Source organism: Manis javanica, chromosome 2 (genome assembly GCF_040802235.1).
Source record: "Manis javanica isolate MJ-LG chromosome 2, MJ_LKY, whole genome shotgun sequence".
In the NCBI taxonomy this organism is placed as follows: Eukaryota; Metazoa; Chordata; class Mammalia; order Pholidota; family Manidae; genus Manis; species Manis javanica.
This window is the reverse complement of record NC_133157.1, coordinates 105,170,074-105,193,558: the sequence shown is the minus strand read 5'-3', so window position 1 is coordinate 105,193,558 and position 23,485 is coordinate 105,170,074. Positions and strand designations below refer to the sequence as shown.

Here is a 23,485-nt window from a genome sequence, read left to right as displayed (position 1 = left end):
TGCCCAGCCTTCCGATACACGGTGTTACTGCAAACCTTGCCATACACCTGAGCGTCCATACTGCCTTTTAATAAGACACACCTTAAAAAGTTTCAAGACCAGTAATACTACTATGGAAAAAAAATTTAATTTTCTCTATTCTAGGAAATCTTGTCATGTCCTTAATTTCTAAAAACTTGTTAAAGTAGGATAAGAGTCCATTAAATAAAGAGTACATTGAAAAAATGTCCTCAGTTTTACAGGTAAAATTGTAAACCAAGTTGGTTCAAAATGTAGAGCTTTCATTTTCAAAAGTGATGAAGAAGTCCAGATTCTCACTGAAGTTTTAGACTCAGATAACAGGCCTTGGGGAAAGTGATCCAAACTGGTAGAAATGTTTTCCCCTTTCCTGTTTTGGTTTAAAATAAAGATTTTTATTATGTTGTATACTCAACAATTAACTGTATAATATTTAACATTTTTTCCTTAAAAGGGAGTATTAACTCAAGTGGCTTATGAATTAAATCAAGGACTTCTTATGACATACCTTTAAAACAAACAGTAGTCAGTGAGGGCTTTATATTTCATTTTATACTGAATCCCATAGTAAAGGTTGACATTTTCAAACTGTATAAAACATGCCAGATTGCGAGATGTCTGAAAGAGAAGGGAAAAAAAATAACCTCAATTGAACTGGCAGTAATTTTTCAATGTTGTTTTTGATGGTACAATTTAGTAGAAAAAATACTGAATTTTAAGTAACCGACTACAGCATCTGCCATGGATAGTTTTCCACAAGCCAAGCCTGCATATTAAGAGTAAAAGAGGACAGGCAAGGCAAAACAGCATGCAACAGGCCCAGAGATGGAGCGAAAGATGACATTGTTCTAGTACCTCAACACGGGCTCCCAGGTCAGAGCCAACTGAGTGACCTTGAAACACCATGACTGGTGCAGCTAAAACAAGGTGTCTGACCACCTACTCAGAAATTCCATTTTGGCTTTGGGCACTCTCAAGCCCGTGATGGATTTCATGATTGGACATGAAAATAAAAAGGCTCCCTAAGGCTGAACATTAAGAGGTAAATTGATGCTCAGTAAATTAGCCCACATTTCATGGACTTCTTCCTGAAAGAAAAAGGTTCCCTTCAGGCTCTGCCTTCAGTGCTGGTGGTGTTGCTATGGAAACAGAAACCTCTCCTTCATGTGTAACATGTGCTGTGAGGACTGCACCTCTAATCTGATATTTGGTTACACTTCAATTATAGAATTGATCTGTTACTCTTTTTTCCACCCTCACATTCTATAATTCTTCACCTAATTAGTGATTAAAGAGCAAAGCAAAAGTTGCTACACCTCAGTGCACAATTATTCCTTTCCATGTGGTTATCCACTTTTTCCTTTTAAGTTATTTTCTATTGGATTTTCAAAGCTTTAATTGTTTTGATTGGAAAAATAAAACATTTTTATAATTTTAAAAACAATGTGTATGTGTGTGTATGTATATACACATAATAAAATAACAATCTTCCTTCATCACCTCTAACCTTGTAACTCCTCTTTTCTCCAGAGGTAACATTGTTAATAGTTTGGGGTGTTCTTCCAAATGTTTTTGGGTAAACACCTACATATGTGTAGACATACCCACATATGGATACACATATACATATACAATTTTTAAAATATGAAGATTTTACTATAAATGCTGTCCATGAGCTTATTCTTTTTCTTAACACCATATCTTGGGATCTTTCTATGTCAGGACCTATGAATGCATATATGATATTCATTTTATGGTTGCATAGCCCTCTGCTGTACAGGTCTAATGATTTATTTTACCATGCTACTATAGATGACTGGAGGTTATTTCAATATTTTGCCACTGCAAAAAATACTACATATGAAAAATTTGCACATGAGCAAATATTTCTGTGGGACAGATTGTTAAATGTGTAGATATTCCATTTTACACTGGTGTAGATTTTGCTAAACTGTTCCCCAATTTGGCTGTGCCAGTTTATATTCCAAGCTTCTGTGCATGAGAGTGCCCATTTATCTTACCTATTCCTGCTGCAATTTGAATATTAATATTGTTAATTTTATCAACTTCATGGGAGGAAATATTTTGCTGTTTAATTTTTATTTATTTCCCTGATTATTGAGACTAGGTAGAAGCAGCAGCTGCTGCAGGCCAAGCATTAGCCCACCACCTTCTCCTGAGTTCCAGCAGAGATAGCAGACTTCCGCTTCATGGGAGCAGACCTGGCAATTCACCACGACTTCACCTGCCTGAGAATGTGTGTCAATCCTTCTTGGAAAAAGCCTACAATTTGTAAATATCCCACCTGGTGGCACCATGGATTCAACAGCAAAGGCAAAATCCCTCAGCCAACCCTAGATACTTCAGAGATACTCTATGGTTTTTTAAAGGTAAGAAAAGATGGGAATGCAACAAACTTCTAAAATAAGGTCTTAGAAAAGCTAATAGAATGAGAGTTAAAATTACATTTCAAAGATGAGTGATTTATTATATGTTTGTAGATTTGAGGCCTGATCCAAAATCACCAAGAAGAAGGTTAAGTAATGTCTAAGATGCTCTGCTAAACCAGGTTGGCAATGCACATAGTACATCTCAGAGAACAACGTAAATGTTCAGAGTGTAAGGGCTAAAATCTTAATGAAGACCTGTCAAGACATTTACCTCTATGATTCCAGATAAAAGAAGTTTTTTATAATGACAATAGAAAAAGAGAGTAAAGATGGGGGGAAAGTCCTTAGCAGTAGCTATGGAAAGTAACAAATTAATCTCTATAAAAGTGCTTCTGCCCTAATTTTGAAAACCTGACTTTGAAATAGAAAAAATTCTTCAGCTTCAAAAGTGAACTGTGGAGAGGAGAGGCCAAGATGGTGGTGTGAGTAGAGCAGCGGAAATATCCCAAAACCATATATATTTTGAAAATACAACTATTCCTAAAAGAGATACCAGAAGACACAGGACAACACCCAGACTACATCTACATCTGCGAGAACCCAGCACCTCACGAAGGGGGTAAGAAACATGCCACGGCCCAGCGAGACCCAAGCGCCCCTCACCCCAGCTCCTGGCCGGAGGAGAGGAGTCAGAGCGGGGAGGGAGAGGGAGCCCAGGACTGCTAAATACCCAGCCCTAGCCATCTGCACCAGGAGCGCAGACATACAGTGTGTGGTGTGCTGGAAACTAGGGAAATGGGACAGTAAAACCTGCGAGTGGGTCCCCGCAGCTGATGACCCTGGGACAAAAGAAAAGCGAGTGCTTTTTGAAAGTCTTAAAGGGACAGGGGCCTCACTGCTGGATGGAAGCATCCTGGTGCACACAGGCCAGCAACTGGGAGTCCCATGGAACTACAGGCACCATAACCCCTGGGCATCAGTGCAGCTTGGAGACCCCTCACGGCGATAAACAGCCTCCCGCCCATTCATCCTCTGGTGTGGTGCGGCACCGCCATAGCAGAGCAGCAGCCTGAGGCTGGCCACACCCACAGCAACCACACGCGGAGCTTACTCCACAGCAGCTAGGCAAGAATCAGAGATACCGTCTGTGTGCAGCTGCCCAGCACAAGCTGCTAGGGGTCGCCATTCTCCCAGGAGAGGAAGGCCACAAACTAGCAAGAAGGGATGTTCTCCCAGCTGACACATGTGCCAACTCCCCACAACTACCTCTATCACCATGAAAAGGCAGAAGAATTTGATCCAGACCAGAACCACACAGACATCCTCCCCTCAGAAGGAATCTGGGGAGATGGACCTAACCAAACTTCCTGAAAAAGAATTCAAAATAAAGGTCATAACCATGCTGATGGAGCCGCAGAGGAAAATGCAAGAGCTAACCAAAAAAGTAAGGAGGAAGACTACAGAAATAAAACAATCTCTGGAAGGACTTAAAAGGAGAATGGATGAGATGCAAGAGGCCATTAATGGAATAGAAACCAGACAACAGGAACGCATAGAAGCTGATACAGAAAGATAAAAGGATCTCCAGAAGTGAAATTAAATTAAGAGAACTGTGAGAGCAATCCAAAAGGAACAATATCCGCATCGTAGGGGCACCACAAGAAGAAGAGAGAGAAAAAGGGATAGAAAGTGTACATGAAGAAATAATTGCTGAAAACGTCCCCAAACTGGGAGAGTAAAGAGTCGCTCAGACCATGGAAGCACCCAGAACTCCCAACAGAAGGGACCCAAGGAGGACAACACCAAGACACATAATAATGAAAATGGCAAAGATCAAGGAAAAAAACAGTTTTAAAGGCAGCTAGAGAGAGGAAAAAGGTCACCTACAAAGGAAAACCCATCAGGCTATCATCGGACTTCCCAACAGAAACCTTACAGGCTAGAAGAGAATGGCATGATATATTTAATACAATGAAACAGAAGGGTCTTGAACCAAGGATACTGTATCCAGCACAATAATCATTTTAATATGAAGGAGGGATTAAACAATTCCCAGACAAGCAAAAGTTAAGGGAATTTGCCTCTCACAAACCACCTCTACAGGGTATTTTAGAGAGACTGCTCTAAATGAGAGCACTCCTAAGGCTAAATAGATGATACCAGAGAAAATAAAATCACATCAAAGAAAGCAGACCAACCAAATACTACCTAAAGGCAAAAAATAAAATCAACTACTCACAAAAGCAGTCAAAGGAAACACAAAAGAGTACAGAATAAAACACATAAGATATAAAGAATGGAGGAGGAGGAATAAAAAGGGAGAGAAATAAAGAAATATCAGACAGTGTTCCTAATAGCTCAATAAGCAAGTTAAGTTAGACAGTAAGATAGTAAAGAAGCTAACCTTGAACCTTTGGTAACCAAGAATCTAAAGCCTGCAATGGCAATAAGTACATGTCTTTCAAAAATTACCCTATATGTAAATGGACTGAAAGCACCAATCAAAAGACACAGAGTAATAGAATGGATGAAAAAGCATGACCCATCTATATGCTGCTTACAAGAGAAACACCTCAAACCCAAAGACATGCCCAGACGAAAAGTCAAGGGATGGAAAAAGATATTTCATAAAAACAACAGGGAGAAAAAAGCAGGTGTTGCAGTACTAGTATCAGACAAAATAGACTTCAAAACAAAGAAAGTAACAAGAGATAAAGAAGGACATTACATGATGAAAAAGGGCTCCGTCCAACAAGAGGATATAACCATTATAAATATATGTGCACGCAATACAGGAGCACCAGCATATGTGAAACAAATACTAAGAGAAATAAAGGGGGAAATAGAATGCAATGCATTCATTTTAGGAGACTTTAACACACCACTCATTCCAAAGGACAGATCCACCAGACAGAAAATAGTAAGGACACAGAGGCACTGAACAAAACACTAGAACAGATGGACCTAATAGACATCTACAGAACTCTACATCCAAAAGCAACAGGATACATATTTTTCTCAAGAGCACATGGAACATTCTCCAGAATAGACCACATACTAGGCCACAAAAAGAGCCTCAGTAAATTCCAAAAGATTGAAATCTTACCAACCAACTTTTCAGACCACAAAGGTATAAAACTGGAAATAAATTGTACAAAGAAAGCAAAAAGGCTCACAAACACATGGAGGCTTAACAACATGCTCCTAAATAATCAATGGATCAATGAACAAATTAAAATGGAGATCCAGCAATATATGGAAACAAATGACAACAACAACACAGAGTCCCAACTTTTGTGGGATGCAGCAAAAGCAGTGTTAAGAGGAAAGTATATAGCAATCCAGGCATATAAAGAAGGAAGAACAATCCCAAATGAATAGTCTAATGTCACAATTATCAAAATTGGAAAAAGAAGAACAAATGAGGCCTAAGGTCAGCAGATGGAGGGATATAATAAAGATCAGAAAAGAAATTTAAAAAATTGAGAAGAATAAAACAATAGAAAAAATCAATGAAACCAAGAGCTGGTTCTTTGAGAAAATAAACAAAACAGATAAGCCTCTAGCCAAACTTATTAAGCAAAAAAGAGAATCAACACACATCAACAGAATCAGAAACAAGAAAGGACAAATCACGACGGACCCCACAGAAATACAAAGAATTATTAGAGAATACTATGAAAACCTATATGCTAACAAGCTGGAAAACCTAGGAGAAATGGACAACTCCCTAGAAAAATACAACCTTCCAAGACTGACCCAGAAGGAAACAGAAAATCTAAACAGACCAATTACCAGTGACAAAATTGAATCAGTAATCAAAAAACTGCCCAAGAACAAAATCCCCAGGTCAGATGGATTTACCTCGGAATGTTATCAGGCATACAGAGAAGACATAATACCCATTCTCCTTAAAGTTTTCCAAAAAACAGAAGAGGAGGTAATACTCCCAAACTCATTCTATGAAGCCAATATCACCATAATACCAAAACCAGGGAAAGAACCCCCCAAAAAAGAAAATTACAGACCAATATCCCTGATCAACATAGATGCAAAAATAATCAACAAAATACTACCAAACTGAATTCAAAAATACATCAAGAGGATCATACAACTGGGATTCATCCCAGGGATGAAGGATGGTACAACATTCAAAAATCCATCAACATCATCCATCACATCAATAAAAAGAAGGACAAAAACCACATGATCATCTCCATAGATGCTGAAAAAGCATTCGACAAAATTCAACATCCATTCATGATAAAAAAACTCTCAACAAAATGGGTGTAGAGGGCAAGTACCTCAACATAATAAAGGCCATATATGATAAACCCACGGCTAACATCATACTGAACAGCAAGAGGCTGAAAACTTTTCCTCTGAGATCAAGAACAAGACAGGGATGCCCACTCCCCCCACTGTTATTCAACATAGTACTGGAGGTCCTGCCATGGCAGTCAGACAAAACAAAGAAACACAAAGTTTCCAGATTGGTAAAGAAGAAGTCAAACTGTCACTATTTGCAGATGACATGATATTGTACATAAAAAACCCTAAAAACTCCACTGCAAAATTACTAGAACTAATATCGGAATTCAGCAAGGTTGCAGCATACAAAATTAACACACAGAAATCTATGGCTTTCCTATACACTAACAATGAACTAATAGAAATCAGGAAAACAATTCCATTCACAATTGCATCAAAAATAAGAAAATACCTAGGAATAAACCTAACCAAGAAAATGAAAGACCTATACCCTGAAAACTACAAGACACTCTTAAGAGAAATTAAAGAGGACACTAACAAATGGAAACTCATCCCATGCTCTTGGGCAGGAAGAATTAATATCGACAAAATGGTCATCCTGCCCAAAGCAATATACGGATTTTCTGCAATTCCTATCAAATTACCAACAGCATTCTTCAACGAACTGGAACAAATAGTTCAAAAATTCATATGGAAACACCAAAGACCCCAAATAGCCAAAGCAATCCTGAGAAGGAAGAATAAAGTGGGGGGGGATCTCGCTCCCCAACTTCAAGCTCTACTGTAAAGCCACATTAATCAAGACAATTTGATATTGGCACAGAACAGACCCACAGACCAGTGGAACAGAATAGAGACTCCAGACATTAACCCAAACATATATGGTCAATTAATATATGATAAAGGAGCCATGGACATGCAATGGGGAAATGACAGCCTCTTCAACAGATCGTGCTGGCAAAACTGGACAGCTACGTGTAAGAGAATGAAACTGGATCACTGTCTAACCCCATACACAAAAGTAAATTCAAAATGGATCAAAGACCTGAATGTAAGTCATGAAACCATAAAACTCTTAGAAAAAACATAGGCAAAAACCTCTTGGACATAAACATGAGTGACCTCTTCTTGAATATATCTCCCCAGGCAAGGGAAACAAAGCAAAAATGAACAAGTGGGACTATATCAAGGTGAAAAATTTCTGTACAGCGAAGGACAGAATATAGTCCTTTTATTGGGAAGGTACCCTACAGTATGGGAGAATACATTCATAAATGACAGATCCAATAAAGAGTTGACATCCAAAATATATAAAGAGCTCATGCACCTCAACAAACAAAAAGCAAATAATCCAATTAAAAAATGGGCAGAGGAGCTGAACAAAGAGTTCTCCAAAGAAGAATTTCAGATGGCCAACAGACACATGAAAGATGCTCCATATCGCTAGTCATCAGAGAAATGCAAATTAAAACCACAATGAGACATCACCTCACACCAGTAAGGATCGCCACCATCCAAAAGACAAACAACAACAAATGTTGGTGAGGTTGTGGAGAAAAGGGAACCCTCCTACACTGCTGGTGGGAATGTAAGTTAGTTCAACCACTGTGGAAAACAGTATGGAGGTTCCTCAGAAAGCTCAAAATAGAAATACCATTTGACCCAGGAATTCCACTTCTAGGAATTTACCCTACGAATGCAGCAGCCCAGTTTGAAAAAGACAGATGCACCCCTATGTTTATCGCAGCATTATTTACAATAGCCAAGAAATGGAAGCAACCTAAGTGTCCATCAATAAATGAATGGATAAAGAAGATGTGGTACATATACACAATGGAATATTATTCAGCCATAAGAAGTAAACAAATCCTACCATTTGCAACAACATGGATGGAGCTAGAGGGTATTATGCTCAGTGAAATAAGCCAGGCAGAGAAAGATAAGTAGCAAATTATTTCACTCATAGGTGGAGTATAAGAACAAAGAAAAACGGAAGGAACAAAACAGCAGCAGAATCACAGAACCTAAGAATGGACTAACAGTTACCAAAGGGAAAGGGACTGGGCAGGAAGGGTGGGAAGGTAGGGATAAGGGCAGGGAAAAAGAAAGGGGCATTATGATTAGCATGTATAATGTCGGGGGGGTGCATAGGGAGGGCTGTGCAACACAGAGAAGACAAGTAGTGATTCTACAGCATCTTACTATGCTGATGGACAGTGACTGTAATGGGGTTTGTGGGGGGGACTTGGTGAAGGGGGGGAGTATGGTAAACATAATGTTCTTCATGTAATTGTAGATTTATGATAACAAAATGAATAAAAATAAAGATGTAATGAGATTTTGAAATGTAATATTATTTGGGATGCAGGAAGCATGCAAAAATACATTTGTAGTAGTGAAAATAAAGTCCAAAAATTTATGGAAGAAGAGCACTGTTTTTGGCCAGTAGCCACTTAAAAGGCTATTAGTATCTGAAGAATGATGGGAATGTAATTCCCTGTCTCTAAATGTGGTCCAGCAGCATTGGCATCACATGGGAGCTTTCTGGAGATACGGAATCTTAGATCACCCCAGACTGATTCTGAATCATGTTCACTTGATCTCAAGTGACCTATGCAAATTAACATTTGAGAAGTTCTGATGCACTTATTCTAAAAGCAGGACTGGGCAGTAGGAGAGTTTAAGTGATTGATTGCATTACCTGATAGGTATTTTTTTTAACTTAAACATAAAGACAATAATGTAATTTGTGCACATGAAGTACTGAATATAATAAAAGGATAAAAAATTTAAATGTCGTTGAACTACAATTGATGACATTGTTATGGCCAAAAATACGTATATGCTTTCAGCATACTGACCTACAACTGTCTCTTCCATTTACCATGTGTAAAGGTCATCCATCTCTAACTTACTCTTTTGATTGATGTTATCTTAAAAACAATTTTCCTTATGCCTTACTCAGAAAGGATTTAAGATAGCTTTATCATTTTTTTGTAAACTGATAAGCAAAATAATTTATGTAATGTATGTATATTTATGGTGAAAGAATACTTTTCTATGTCGAGTCCATCTTTTACTTCAGAATCATTGCTTATTTGTAAATAACAGTATTATTTGTAAATCATGGCTTTATTGTATGTTACAGCATTAGAGGTTAAGTGGTCATTTTGTATTTTAGATCTTGGTAATGTTCTAACTTCTACTCCAAATGCCAAAACTGTTAACGGTAAAGCTGAAAGCAGTGATAGTGGCACTGAGTCTGAGGAAGAAGAGATCCAAGAAGAAGGAAAAGGAACAGAACAAAGTGACAGGGGTAATCTTTGATCATGGGATGAAACTCCATATGGAATAGGATAGAAGAATATGGAAAAGTTTAGGTTGATGTGGCATTGTAAGAGATTAGTGCATATGGTGGGATGTGGCTTATTGACCCTATAAAGGGTTTGCTGTGGATCTAAGGGCTCTACTGTGAAGTGTAGGGACAACCAGCCTCATGCACAGATGGAATAGATACTAATTGAAGGCTGACAGGAAACACACCACTCCTCTAAATGTAATGCCTGAATGCTGCCTCAGAAATGAATTCATCCAACGTATTGTTTCCAATATGAATTTGCATGTCACCAAGGAGAGGAGACAAGTGAAACCCTCAATATCTTGGAATCCAGAGAATAAGGTATAGGCAGCAATTTTGATGAAGAGGGAACATTGGAATCACAAGGTACTGCATTGGGGGGCCTTGTTAGGAAGACAACTGGTGATTCTTGGGAAAACAGAGAGAAACAAACTACACAGCATAGTTTTGCCTTTACTTTATAGTAAGGTATGACAGATAATACCTTCATTGAAAAATCTTTTTATTGAGTGTGTGGACCCCTTTATACTGGTGGCTGTCATAGAGCAATTTGCTTAGGTCTGAGAAGGGTGTAAAGACCTTGAGAGATTATCTCATAAAAGGGGTTCTGGAAGATTCACAGGAAACTGAAGTGCTTTTGAAACCAACACAATTTACGTGAGTTCTTAGCATATAATACAGGTTTTTTCAAGAAGCACCCCATCCTTCTGATCTAAATAGGGGACTCTTCAAAGGGATTATGTATGGTAGGTTGGGGAATTGATATTAAAACATTGGATATAGAAGTTGACCTCCTGAGAACTCTAAGGAATCTATTTTCTTATACAGGTAAGAAAATGATGAAATCCACAGACGACAAGAATTTAGAAATCATTGTCACTAATGGCTATGACAGAGACAGCTTTGTTCAAGATACACAGAATGACATTCATGCCAGTTCTTCCCTGAATGGCAGAAGTGCTGAAGAAGTAAATCCTGTAGGTGAAAGCTTGGAGCAAAGTGGAAAAATTACTGTCTGCCTTCACCGAGGTATTATCCCATTGTAGGGATCCATCCAGCTTTGTTCCTAGACTGGAATATTCTTTTAATAATTTTAGGGTATTTGGGAGCCCTGTAGAATTTTTAAAACCTCTTATTCAGTAATATCTCAGGTGTTAATAATATTTGAAGGGTTTATAGCTTTGAAAGGTAGTGAATTAAAGCCACGCTTTTACGTTTTTATTGAGACATTTTATTGTGTTTTAGAACAGCATTTTAAAATACAATTTAGACATGCTGACCTTTATTTCTTGGTATTTCTTTTCCCTTAAACTTCTGATTATGTGATACCTTTTGTTCTCCAATCAGCAAAACAAGTTGTAGTCTTCTCATATTTTAAAGCTCTAGGGGTGAGCCTGTCGTTGCTATGTGTTCAGTGAATTATTAACATTGCTACAATTCAGTCAAGAAACAAAATATAATTTCTTAGTGAAACAACCAGACTTGCATAGTTGCATTCCAAATTTAGGCCTCCTAGCAGGTAGTCAGTTTTCTCTTATTAAGGTCAGTAAGTTTTGTAAGGTTTAATCTGGACAGTGTCTTTTGTGTAATTGTATTTATAAAATACTTTGTAGTCGTTTCAAGTAAAAATTATCAACTACATTTATTTAAAGTTTTGGTAAGTTCAAAGAAAACCATGTGGCATGGTCAATCAAATTTATCTCCAAAATGAAAATAATATAGAGGTAATAAATTTAAAAAATGGAGTAAATGCATTTTTCTTTAACTAGAGAATAATTATTCTACCTGGACACTTATTCATATTTAGCTATAAATGATGATCATGTTGAAGATGTTTCTGGAATTCATCATCTGACAAGTGATTCAGTGAAATTTACTGTGATTCCATGGAAGAATTTGGACAAGAAGAGGTAAAAATGACTTTTAATTGGTCAATTTTCAAAGTGGTCTATAACATCGGTTAATAGCAGATGTACATGTGTTCGTTATTTTGAAAACATACTTGTGAAATGTTTAAACATTTGTAGTTCAAGCAACTTTTTGAATTAGAAAATAAATAAAATCCCTGAATTTTCAAAACTAACATTTAACTGTTGTACTTACAAATATTCTGAAAGAGGTGGGATGGGGAGGCAGAATATACTTTATTCTAGACACTGTTGGAAACTGATTAATGTTCAAGAAAACTGAATAATTTTCAGACAAATTTGTTCTTCACATTGACTTTAGTATGTTGGATTGAAATTTTGAATGGAAATATTTTTTTCAAATTTCAGTTAATTGACATTTAAGTTTAGAAATTAACATTTGAAAAAAATGAATAAAGCTACATGAATTCTTTTTCCTCTGTGACAACCTTTTCTGATAATAACCAGGTAGTCATGTTTGGTGTTTTTATATTCTTACCCGCTCTCTCCTGGCCCTTCTAACACAGTTCAAGTATGTATTACAGCAAATCATTGATCTTTTGCCTCCCTGAAGTAATGATTTCAGTATTTCATTGTTGTGTTTCCCTCCTTTTTTTCATTTCATCAAGCAATTAAATCTACCTCTTAGTTTTCTCAGATTGTAAAAACACGGATAAAATGCTTTTTAACAAATGAGTAGCATAGGTGGGAGGAATAAGAAATCCAAGCTAAAAATGAGCTGAAATCAATGGAAAATGAAAATGAAAAGTGATAAAAATCCAAATTCCTGCTCTCTCTCTCTCTGTCTCCCTCTTTGTCTCTCTCTCTGCTGCCCTCTCTCTCTCTGTGTCTCTCTCTCTGCTCTCTGCTCTCTCTGTCCCGCTGCTCTCTCTGCTGCTCCCCTCTCCCCCCACCTCTCTCTTCCCACCCCCGTCTGGGGCAGCCACTCTCTCCTTAAGATAATAAAATCTCTTGCGTGGGAAAAAAAAAATCCAAATTCCTGTTCGTTTTCTTTTTAGAAAGATTTTTTTGGGGGAAGGTTGGTGATTATCAGTAAATACCTGGCTACTGAGTTCTAGGTTTGCTCCTATTTTATCTGTAAGGCCGTTGATGAACTAAAATCCTTCCTGGGGCTCCTACTTACTTTTTGGCCTCTGTTAGCATCACTCTTGTGTTTAGGCTTTGCGCCTCACCTACCCTGGCTTCCTCTCTGATCCTCTAACATGTTGAGTCCTTTTGCCTTCTGTCCTGCAGCACCAGCACCTTTGCATTCATTTTGCTGGAATGTACCTTCTTCCCCCTTTACCGAGTTACCTCCTGCCCACACTTAAACCCTAACTCAGATTATCCTTTCTGAAAGAAACCATCTTAGACAAGATACAGCCCTGCCTCATCACAACCCTCACAAATCCAGGCTAAGTATGGGTTGTCATCCACAGATTACCTAAACTGGTTCTTTTTTTTTTTGGTATCATTAATCTATAATTACATGAGGAACATTATGTTTTCTAGACACCCCCCATCACCAAGTTCCCACCACATACCCCATTACAGTCACTGTCCATCAGTGTAAGATGCTGTAGAATCACTACTTGTCTTCTCTGTGTTGTAAGCCCTCCCTTTGCCCCCCTCCACATTAAACATGCTAATCATAATGCCCCCTTTCTCCCCCACCTTATCCCTCCCTTCCCACCCATCCTCTCCAGTCCCTTTCCCTTTGGTAACTGTTAGTCCATTCTTGGGTTCTCTGAGTCTTCTGCTGTTTTGCTCCTTCAGTTTTTTCTTTGTTCTTATACTCCACAGATGAGTGAAATCATTTGGTACTTGTCTTTCTCTGCCTGGCTTATTTCACTGAGCATAATACCCTATAGCTCCATCCATGTTGTTGCAAATGGTAGAATTTGTTTACTTCTTATGGCTGAATAATATTCCATTGTGTATATGTACCACATCTTTATCCATTCATCTACTAATGGACACTTAGGTTGCTTCCATTTCTTGGCTATTGTGAATAGTGCTGTGATAAACATAGGGGTGCATATGTCTTTTTCAAACCTCGGTGAGTTCTTTTAAAACTATATTTTTTGGAGTCATTGAGAATCACGGTGCTTTTAAAATTCTTTTTGATGATGACTGATGTCACATTGTTTGACTGTTACGATTTCAACAGTTTCCTTTTCTCACTAATTTCCACTTACAAAAGTTTTTAAAAATTCTGTGATGGTGTCTTAAATATGTCAAGTGAAGCATACCATCCTCAAAACACACCATATGCTGTGGGATTGATGGGGTTAATACATAATTCAAGTAAGGTAGAAATCAAATGTATAAGCACACATGACTTGATTGTTTTTCCCACACACTCTGTTGGTGTATAGTCAAGGACTGTGATGAGAACCAAAGCAGTTCTCATGGCTCGGAGCCACCTTCACACAGTTTTGGTATCCTTGAGAAGTGTCACGTCCTTGGGCTAGACTCAAGGCCGGATAATGAGGTTTGAGTTCATTGTAAGTTCATTTATTCAATAAATACGAGAAATGCCTTCTCAGCATTGCTCTTGAGCTGTTATGCCTTGAGCCCCATGGCTGGTCCTTTCAGGTCTTCGACAACTCATGGCGTCTCCTCCCTTGTCTGCACCTTAGAGGCAGGGAGGGGACCGACAATATGCACCCAGAGTAGGTGACTTTTTTTCATGTTTGATATATTTATCCCATTGCAATAAAATATTTAGCCTGGTAATATGATGTTTAGAATTTGCTTTGGGGTAATTCACTGGTGATGGGTGTGGGGCTAACAGGTAAAACAAAAATGACCCTGAAGTGATAATTGTTGAAACTGGGTACTCTGGTATATTTGAAATTTTCCATTATAAGATGTTTTAAAATGAGCATTATAGTTGTCTGTAGTGTATTTCCGTTTCTTTGTATTTTATGTAATAACTAATTTTGCCTGTGACAGATAATTTTTGCTTTTCTTCTATCAGAAGAATTTAATTACGTTCTTCATACAATTGTACCTTCGTAAGTATTGCTCTATAGTTACCACTTCACAACTTTTTTTTGCTATACTTCCTTGTGACTTCTCATATTACCTGTTTTAAAAAGTCATTATTTAAAGCTTCATCTCTGTATCTCATCTACTGAGGGATTGGCCAATCTGCCAGTACAATTAAAACCTCATTATTTTATTTTTTATTATTTTATTATTTACTTATTTTATTATTATTACCCAACCTATTGTTTGTCTAAACTCAATCTTATATACTCCTACTTTCAACTTCTTTATCCATGGCAGATGTCTATATTAAAATCATTTTTTTAAAGTAAGTATTAGAATTTTATTTTCAGGATTCCTGTGCTTTTTTACTACAGTAAATCTTTTTGTCTTCGTTTCTGTCCTTTGCATAGGTTCATGGTCTGAAAGCCCTGTATCCCATTGGTTTCACTAAAATCTCTGATGTGATAGAAACCCTCATACTTTTAAAGGCTTCATCTCTCTTACCAAATTACCGTTGCAAAGAAAGCCGATTTTTTATTTCAGTTTTTGTTCTCAGTCCAGCTTGAATCAGTTGAGTAGTTTATAGATTCGTTTCTGAAAGGTTGAAATTTTGAAAGATTGAATTGTTATTACACAGTTACTGCTTTGTAGAAGCTAAAAAGCTAAAAGCAAATCATGTCCTAAAATAGCCATTTAGTGGAATAAATGATGGGTTGGAAGTACATTACTCTTGTGAAACTGAAACCGAGATTTGGAGACATGAAGTGTTTGTATATGTACAGATACCTGTGCTAATGATATGATTTCCAGCCAGTATACTGGTGCAGACTAGTCCACTTGGAGTTTTGTCAGGTGGGTTAGATTTCTATGATGAAGGAATAAGGGGGAAACGGTTTAGGTTTTGTTTTCCCCTTTGTTTTACACGTTCTTCTTACCTCTTAAGCGGCTCTTCTCGAACTTCAGCAGGGAGCTTGTTGACTGTCCAGAATCTTGGGCCTCAATCCCGGAGTTTCTGACTTGGTTAGTCTGGGGTTGGACCACGAATGTGCATTTCTGACAAGCTCCCTGGGGATGCGGACGCTGCACGTCTGCAGACCACACCGTGAGGAGTGCCCAGTGCACAGGAAACTAGAATTCTACCACGACTGGTGGTGTGGGTAGGGGATGGATACTCCTATCCCACCTGTTCTTTGCTTTCATCAGATAATTTTGTTTTCTGTTTCACTGGGAAGACAGAAGCTGTTAGGTCATTACTACTTGAACTGCGTGCCTTGGCGCTGCTTTAACTTACCGACTGTACATTATACCCATTAGGTCTCTGCCACCTTTCTTCCCACCTCAGGGGAACACATGTCCTTCTTCCCACCTAAGGCAGTTTCTCTACTTTGTGTCATATTTTCTCTCACCTCTTTGGAGATTTTCATCTTTTATACCCTCTCTCAGCTATTCCCAACCAGTGTCCCTCTTCTGCTTTCTTCTCAAGGCTACACATATTTATTTCCCTTCCATCTTTAAAAGAAAGTCCTGTGATACCTTCTAACTCGTCTTATCTCCCTCCTTCCCTTCATGGCCAGGCTTTCTGTTGGTCACGTTCATTCACTGTGTTCATACACTTCAGATACATGCCGACATGCCTTTGTTGCTAATTTGAATGGATGCTTTATGTTTCCTATCTCACTTGAATATCACTAAGCAATATTAGCTATACTCTCCTTGAAAATATTCCCTTGGCTTCCATTTCACCATTCTTGTAAGGGTTTCTTTTTACCTCTCGGGCCCCATGTAGACTTCCTCTGTGAGTTTTTCTTCCTCTGTTGACCCCTTACATTTGGTGTTCACCAGGAATATATCCCTAGTTACTACTCCTTTGATTTCAACCATTCCCCACATACTAATGATTCTCAAAGTGATGCCTCCAACCTGTATGTTTCTTCTGAACTCTAGGTGCTCTATTAGACATCTTGCCTAGGCACCTCAAGTTTTACCTATCTGTAGCTATACCATAGTCTCTTTCAGTCCCCCTGAAACCTTGTCCTTTGTATTTCTCATCCTGAGTAGTATCATAAAACCATCTAGTCTTTGCCTTTCCTTTCCTTATCATGTTCAGTCTTGAAGTCCTGTCGATTCTGTAATCTCAAAAGCTCTTACATCAGCCCCTGCCCCACTGCTGCTTTGTTGCACGTGCTGTCATCATTGCCACATCTTTGACTTGGCTTATATTGATTTGTTCTTCAGGTCTTAGTTCCCGTCATCTCCCCTAGGAAGTCTGTCCTCACCAAGCCTCCACCCGACCCCAGTGTGAGCTGCGCGTCCTGCATGAGCTCCCATAGCATGCTTTGTACATCTTTTCGTAACACTTATCAAACTATGTTGTAATAATCTTACTTTTTTCACTCCCTTAGCAAGGTAAGTTTCTTGCAGATAGAGATCCTTCATATTATCCTTAGAGTTTAGTGTAGTAATTAGGATAAGAGTAGATAGTTAAATGTTTCTTGGATGAATGACTGGCTCATGAGAAACGTCACTGCCAAAACTCCTCCATTCTTTGCTCATGGACGAAACATTTCCATACCATTTCTTCCTTACATACTGGAAGCAAAATATTATTTTCCATAATAACATAGAAAAGTTTTTATTAAAAGTTCTATTATCATGCAAACTTCATGGTGTATAATATATGTTTACATCTGTTAACTCAGTGTTGTTTTAAATTTGTAGTCTTTAGACAGCTTTACATCGAACAATGGACTACGTCAATATTACTTGGGTGGTGATCCCAGTCAGCCCTTGGAAAATTCTGATTTTCCTGAAGATTTCCAAGTATCTTCCAGAAATGGCAACACTGGGTATATGCAGGTGGTAGCAGTTGAAGGAAAGGGTGAAGTAAAGCACGGAGGAGAAGATGGTGGAAGTAACAGTGGATCCCAAACCCATGAGAGATGGGGTAGAGAGAATGAGGAATTCTCTAATGTCAGAAGAGGGAGAGGTACCTATTACTTCTTTTTTGTCTTCATTATCTTTATAAACTAATTAGTGAAATGGGGAGGTTCCAGATAGGAAAGGCATTGAAGCTGTCAGTCTGCAAAGGGAATGTTAAAAGTTTTCCTTACATAACATCTGACCATTTTTCTTTGATTTGTTCTCTCCTTTGATGCCACAAAGCGTAGTAGTGTCTTCTCCACAGATACAGGGGAAAACGTTTCTATTTCTACATCTTCTATGCAGTTTTGAGGTAGCCAGATTTGTGTTCTGTCACCCCCTGAGCAATCTACTTACTGGTTGCACCAACTGTGCAGCCACATTTTTTTCCTACTGTAGATAAAAATATGAATTCATTGTCTTTTCCACATTCCTTTACTTAAGTGAAAAGAAATCATTCAAAGCTGACAAATCAAGTAACAGAGATAAAAGAACCTTTAACCATACTAAGATTAAACAATAAAAATAGCCATGATTATGTAACAGGATAGAAAGTTGAATCGAGAAGAAAACTAAATATATTTATTTATATACATATTGTGAAAAAGAATAAACAGGAAGAAAAAACCATAAGATCTCATGTGTGGAATCTGACACATAAAAAAGCAACTAAGTTCTTAGATGCAGAGAATAGTTTGGTGGTGCCAGAGGTGGGGTGGTGGTGGTAAGGAGTTGGAGGGTGGGGAAAATGGTGTAGGAGTCAAAAGATAAAACTTCCGGTTATAAAATAAATATGTAATGTATGACATGGTGACTATAGTTAACAATGCTGTATTGCACAAGATTAAATCTTGAAAGTTCTCATTACAAGAAAAAATGATCTAACTATATATGGTGACAGATGTTAACTAGACTTACTGCAATTATGTTGCAATATATACAAATATCAAATCATTATGTTGTACATCTAAAGAAAGGGGAAAACTACCTGTATAATTTCATGAAGTCATAAAAATTAAAGGATTATTTCTACATGGTTTAAAAAAGTCTACATAAAATAAAGCATGGAGACATGGCAGGAAGAAAAAGAGAATTAATGGTATTAAGAAAATTATAGTTTAAAAAATAGCCATTTGAACACATGCAAAACTGTGAATACTTAGTCAAGGAAACAAAGATCATATTGCTAGAGCCTTGGTTTAGGTCCATTTCTATAGGCAATTTATCAGGATTGTGTATCTGAAGGCTCCTGTTTACAAGCTGACTTCAGCCCACCTCTTACGTGCTACTGCTCCCCACAACCCACCGGGTCCAGAAAAATGTCAGACCCTGAAGTTAAGCTTTGCTTTGTAGTGAGTCTACTTCAGCATCAAAGAAATATTGAGTGCCTGTTCTGTCAGGGTCTTTTCTGGTCCCTGGAATGCTGTAGAGAACAAGACCACGTGCCTTCTTCATGGAGCTTACATCTAGTGTAGGGGAGCTGACAGTAAATAAGCAGATAATTCAGATAGGGTACAAGTGGTGAAAAGCACCCTGGAAGGCAAAAAAAACCCACAAAAAAAACAGGGTAATTAGATAGCATGGCTGGAGGTGGGGATTACCAAGAACATGGGAATGGTCTGCTTAATCCTGTCTTTTTGAAGGCTGGGTTGAAAGCTGAATAGTATATAGCATATAGTAAATGAGCAGAGGCAGGAGCAACTCTCTAGTGTCATCAGTGCCCACTGACAGGCCATCACAGATAAGGTCAAGTTCTTAAGGTTGCAAGAAAAAAACCAAGTCTCCAACTGGACTTCACACTTCTCTTCCCATGTAAAGTCCATACCAGTAGCTGAAGTGGTGCTTCATGAAGGACTACTTCAAAATTTACTTACTTTTGATACTAGAGTATAGGAGTCTTCAAATTCTTGGAATCTATCTATGAGTTCTATAGAAATCAGCAGAAATTTGGACAAGAATTTATCTACAAAGACATTCATTGCAGTGTTATTTGTAATCACAAAAGTTTAGAATCATCTTATCTATCCAAAAGTGGGGAATGAGCAAATTAGTTCCTGGTCTTACTAGGGAATTTATGAGTCATTTCAGTATATTTGGAATGAAATTTAACAATGTAGGTAAGTGTTTACATTGTTTTTTTAAATTAGGGCACAAAGTCATATATAAGGGGTAGTGCCAATTCTGTAAATACATACATAGAAAAAGATAGATTTATAACAAAATCTTAATAGTAGTAAGCTTTCAATATCTATGTAAGTATAATGGAAAGAAAAACACATTCTAAAACCCTTTGGGAGGCTTAAAATACAATGAAACCAAAAATGACCAAAAAGGAAAGCATAGCTATTTAGTATAGTTTTCAGTGTACTCTAAAGAAGCAGTCTTCAAATTTTTTCAGTCTTATCAGCTTATTGGTAAAGAATTTGTGAGAGTGCAACCCAAATATGTACATTATTTGTGAATTATATGCATTTAGTTATATACTAATATCTTAAGTACATTATAAAACCTTAGCAAGAAAAAATTTAACAATGCAACAGTGTAAGTAGATGTTTACGTATCTACTTCATTGATCCCATCTTTTGTGTACTTCCTGATTGTGTCCACTCCACTTTGGCGACTTAGACCTCAAAGAAATAATAGAGGAAAATGAATAAGACATGCTATTTCTTTTATAAGAATTATTTTAAAGGACTTATTTTTTTTCTCTCTCCTAAAATAGGTCATAGGATGCAACATCTGAGTGAAGGAACCAAGGGTTGGCAAGTGGGAAGCGGAGGTGATGGGGAACTCTGGGGTTCAGACAGAGGGTCAAGAGGCAGCCTCAATGAGCAGATTGCCCTTGTGCTCATGCGACTGCAGGAGGACATGCAGAATGTCCTTCAGAGACTTCACAAACTGGAAACACTGACAGTTTCAGAGCTGAGCCTCTGAATTTGTCTTCTTCCATTGCTGAGCCTGTAAAACAGCATGATTCTAATCTGTGTTGATCAGATTTGCACAAATCAATGTAGTTTAATGATTTTTTTAAAAGGATCTCCTTTTGCAAATGCTAGTTAAGAAAAGACTGCTTCAACAGTTAAATACCACTTCATAGAAAATTAGCAGTGCCATGTTGGAGGTAGGAGTAGGGTCTTGGTATTAGAGGAATAGGAGCTGTTAAACAGTGCAGTTTGGGGAACTAATAAAGAGATCGTAACGAATGCCTTGGAGTTCATCATTATGGAGCCCTTCTTTTGTAGTAAGCGTTGTCATCTATCTTCTTAAAATGCTGCCGAGATAATATATCAAGTTACAAATTCTTTGGTGCAAATTAATTTTAGAATGAAAACTTTAAAGCCAGAGAGGAATGTAGAGTTATAGTTTGACCTCTGCCATCGTCTGACCCTGGATGACCCAAGGGTATTAGCTTTGAAAAGGCAGCATAGCTAGTAAGTTGCAGAAAGTCAGGCAGAACCCAGACATCCTGTATCCGAGGGCAGTACTCTTTTACTGTGGCAGATTGCTGTCCTGTACTGAATAAAGCTAGAATATAGAGGAGGCATTGAAAGAAGGGGAAAGGGTTCATAGGAAGGGACAGTCAACTTGGTTCACAGTTGTTACTGGGCTCCACTGCAGAGCTTTCAAATGGCTACTACGGATCTGTCCCATTTGTCCCCTGACTTGTTCCTTCTTGAGTAGCACTGGTTGCAGAAAAGAAAGGCAACATCCGGCTGTCTGACCAGGCTTCAAACATTTTACTATGTGGCAGCATCATGCTATAACAGATGTTAAGAAGAATTTGTAGAGATTAATCAAAGATGTGCTCCCATTACCAGATGAACACGTTAAATGGAGATATGTATAAAGTAACTAAATACTGTAGGCTGTCCAAACAACCACCGTGAATATCTTGCCCTTTACCTAATCAGTGACTTCTCAGATTATCAAAGGTTTCTCAGTTTTATGTATCTCAATGATTCTGAATCACATTTTTTGTCACTAAGATTGTGAATCTGTAGACTTTGGTGAGTCTATGAACACTCCAGAATAGTATGCAAATTTTTGTTTGATTTTGCATTTTCGAGGGGAGAGATTTGTTGCTTTCATCAAATTCTGAACGGCGTCTGTGATGAAAAAGGTTAAGAATAGTGCCTTAAACAGAGAAGACAAGTAGTGACTCTATAGCGTCTTACTACGCTGATTGGACAGTAACAGTAATGGGGTTCATGGCGGGACTTGATAATGGGGGGGATCTAATAACCACAATGTTGCTCATGTAATTGTGTATTAATGATACCAAAATTAAAAGAATAGTGCCTTAAAAATGATACTACTTCGTACAGGTAAGAGTAGGTTATTGATAACAGAATATTTTAGTTGTTTCATTAATAAGAAAATTTTGCTTTCTATATTATTTTGAAAAATAAAATGTTCAAGGCCTGTGATCCCATCCAACTATCCCTAGGTTCATGCAGAATTATCTTAAAGGAAGCAAAAAAGAGCTAGCCCATGCAGGAAACCTCATTCGTTAATTTAGTAATATTGACTAGTATTGTTCTGGTAATCTGTATTTTCTTGCTCTGTGATTAGTATTTTTGTATTTTATATATATTTAATGTCTTTAGTGGTGTTCAAATTATGTTGAAAATTCTTCTCATTTATTTTAGAAGTGTTCACTCTTGTCTTACATAAAATAAACTCTAAAGACAGATTCTGACATGTTAAGGACTTATTCCTTAAAATTTGCATAATTCATTTGGATGGATAAAATAATGAATGCATAAAGAAATAAGACAAATAAGTAGATAAAAACTGGATGGTAGAATAGTAGAAGTCTGTAGACCTGAAGGAAACTCAGTTCAGCAGACATAAAAGGTGAGATACTGGAGGACACAGTCTTTAGTGGCAGGATCAAGGTCTATAGCTCATTTCCTTGTTTCTCTTATAATTCATTTTCTGTCATGGTAAGTCAGCTGAGATACATAATCTTTCGTAAAATAGTTCCTTAGTAAAAAAAATCACTCAGTAAATATTTGTTGAATGACTATGTATGAGATACTTTTCTAGGCAACAGACACAAAAATGAAAATGGAAGTAGTACAGTGTAGCGGACCTTGGAGCAAACTACCTGGGTTCAAGTCCTGACTTTGCTGCTTACTGTGTGATCTTCAGTTGGATTATTAACTTCCCTGTGCCTCAGTTTCCTTACCTACAAAATGGGAATATTAATAATGCCTGCCTGCCTTATAAGCTTGTTCAGAGGATAAAATAGAATGCTTAGCATAGTGTCTGGAACATATTAAGCACTTAAGCTTTGTCACATGAGGGGACAATGATGACAGCAACAATGGTAGTAAAACATCTCAGTTTCTTCCCTCAGGAAGTTCATAACCTTAGGGAGCACCTGACTTAAATAGTACTATGTCTTCCCATTTTTTTGCAATGATTACTATTGTATGAGATTTTTCCTTTGAAAATGATTTTCAAAAAGATACAGTAAACTTCATTTTAGTCTAGCAATAGAATGATAAGTTGAATTTCTAAATACGTAAAAGCTACATAAAAGCTATTTGACAGTGACGAAGATTCAGTGCTTCACCAAATTTTGTCATGTTCCTGAACCTTCCTCTCAGGCACAGCTG

The 23,485-nt window shown here is 37.6% G+C and overlaps 1 protein-coding gene across 1 annotated transcript; it reads left to right on the top strand.

The window, feature by feature from the left end:
- The first annotated feature begins 10,874 nt into the window (after positions 1-10,874).
- On the top strand, positions 10,875-20,795 carry LOC108389520 (acyl-CoA-binding domain-containing protein 5-like). Its single transcript, XM_073220177.1, has 4 exons — positions 10,875-11,080; positions 11,906-11,948; positions 17,661-17,928; positions 20,584-20,795. The coding sequence occupies exons 1-4, from the start codon at positions 10,875-10,877 to the stop codon at positions 20,793-20,795; spliced, it is 729 nt and encodes a 242-aa protein (XP_073076278.1).
- The last annotated feature ends 2,690 nt before the right edge of the window (positions 20,796-23,485 follow it).

Excerpts from the sequence above, each read along its gene's own strand:
- LOC108389520 (XM_073220177.1), top strand. The coding sequence starts at position 10,875 with ATGATGAAATCCACAGACGACAAGAATTTAGAAATCATTGTCACTAAT. Across the intron at positions 11,081-11,905 it reads CACCGAGGTATTATCCCATT|TGAAATTTACTGTGATTCCA; the intron begins GTAGGGATCCAT and ends CAAGTGATTCAG. Across the intron at positions 17,929-20,583 it reads TAATGTCAGAAGAGGGAGAG|GTCATAGGATGCAACATCTG; the intron begins GTACCTATTACT and ends CTCCTAAAATAG.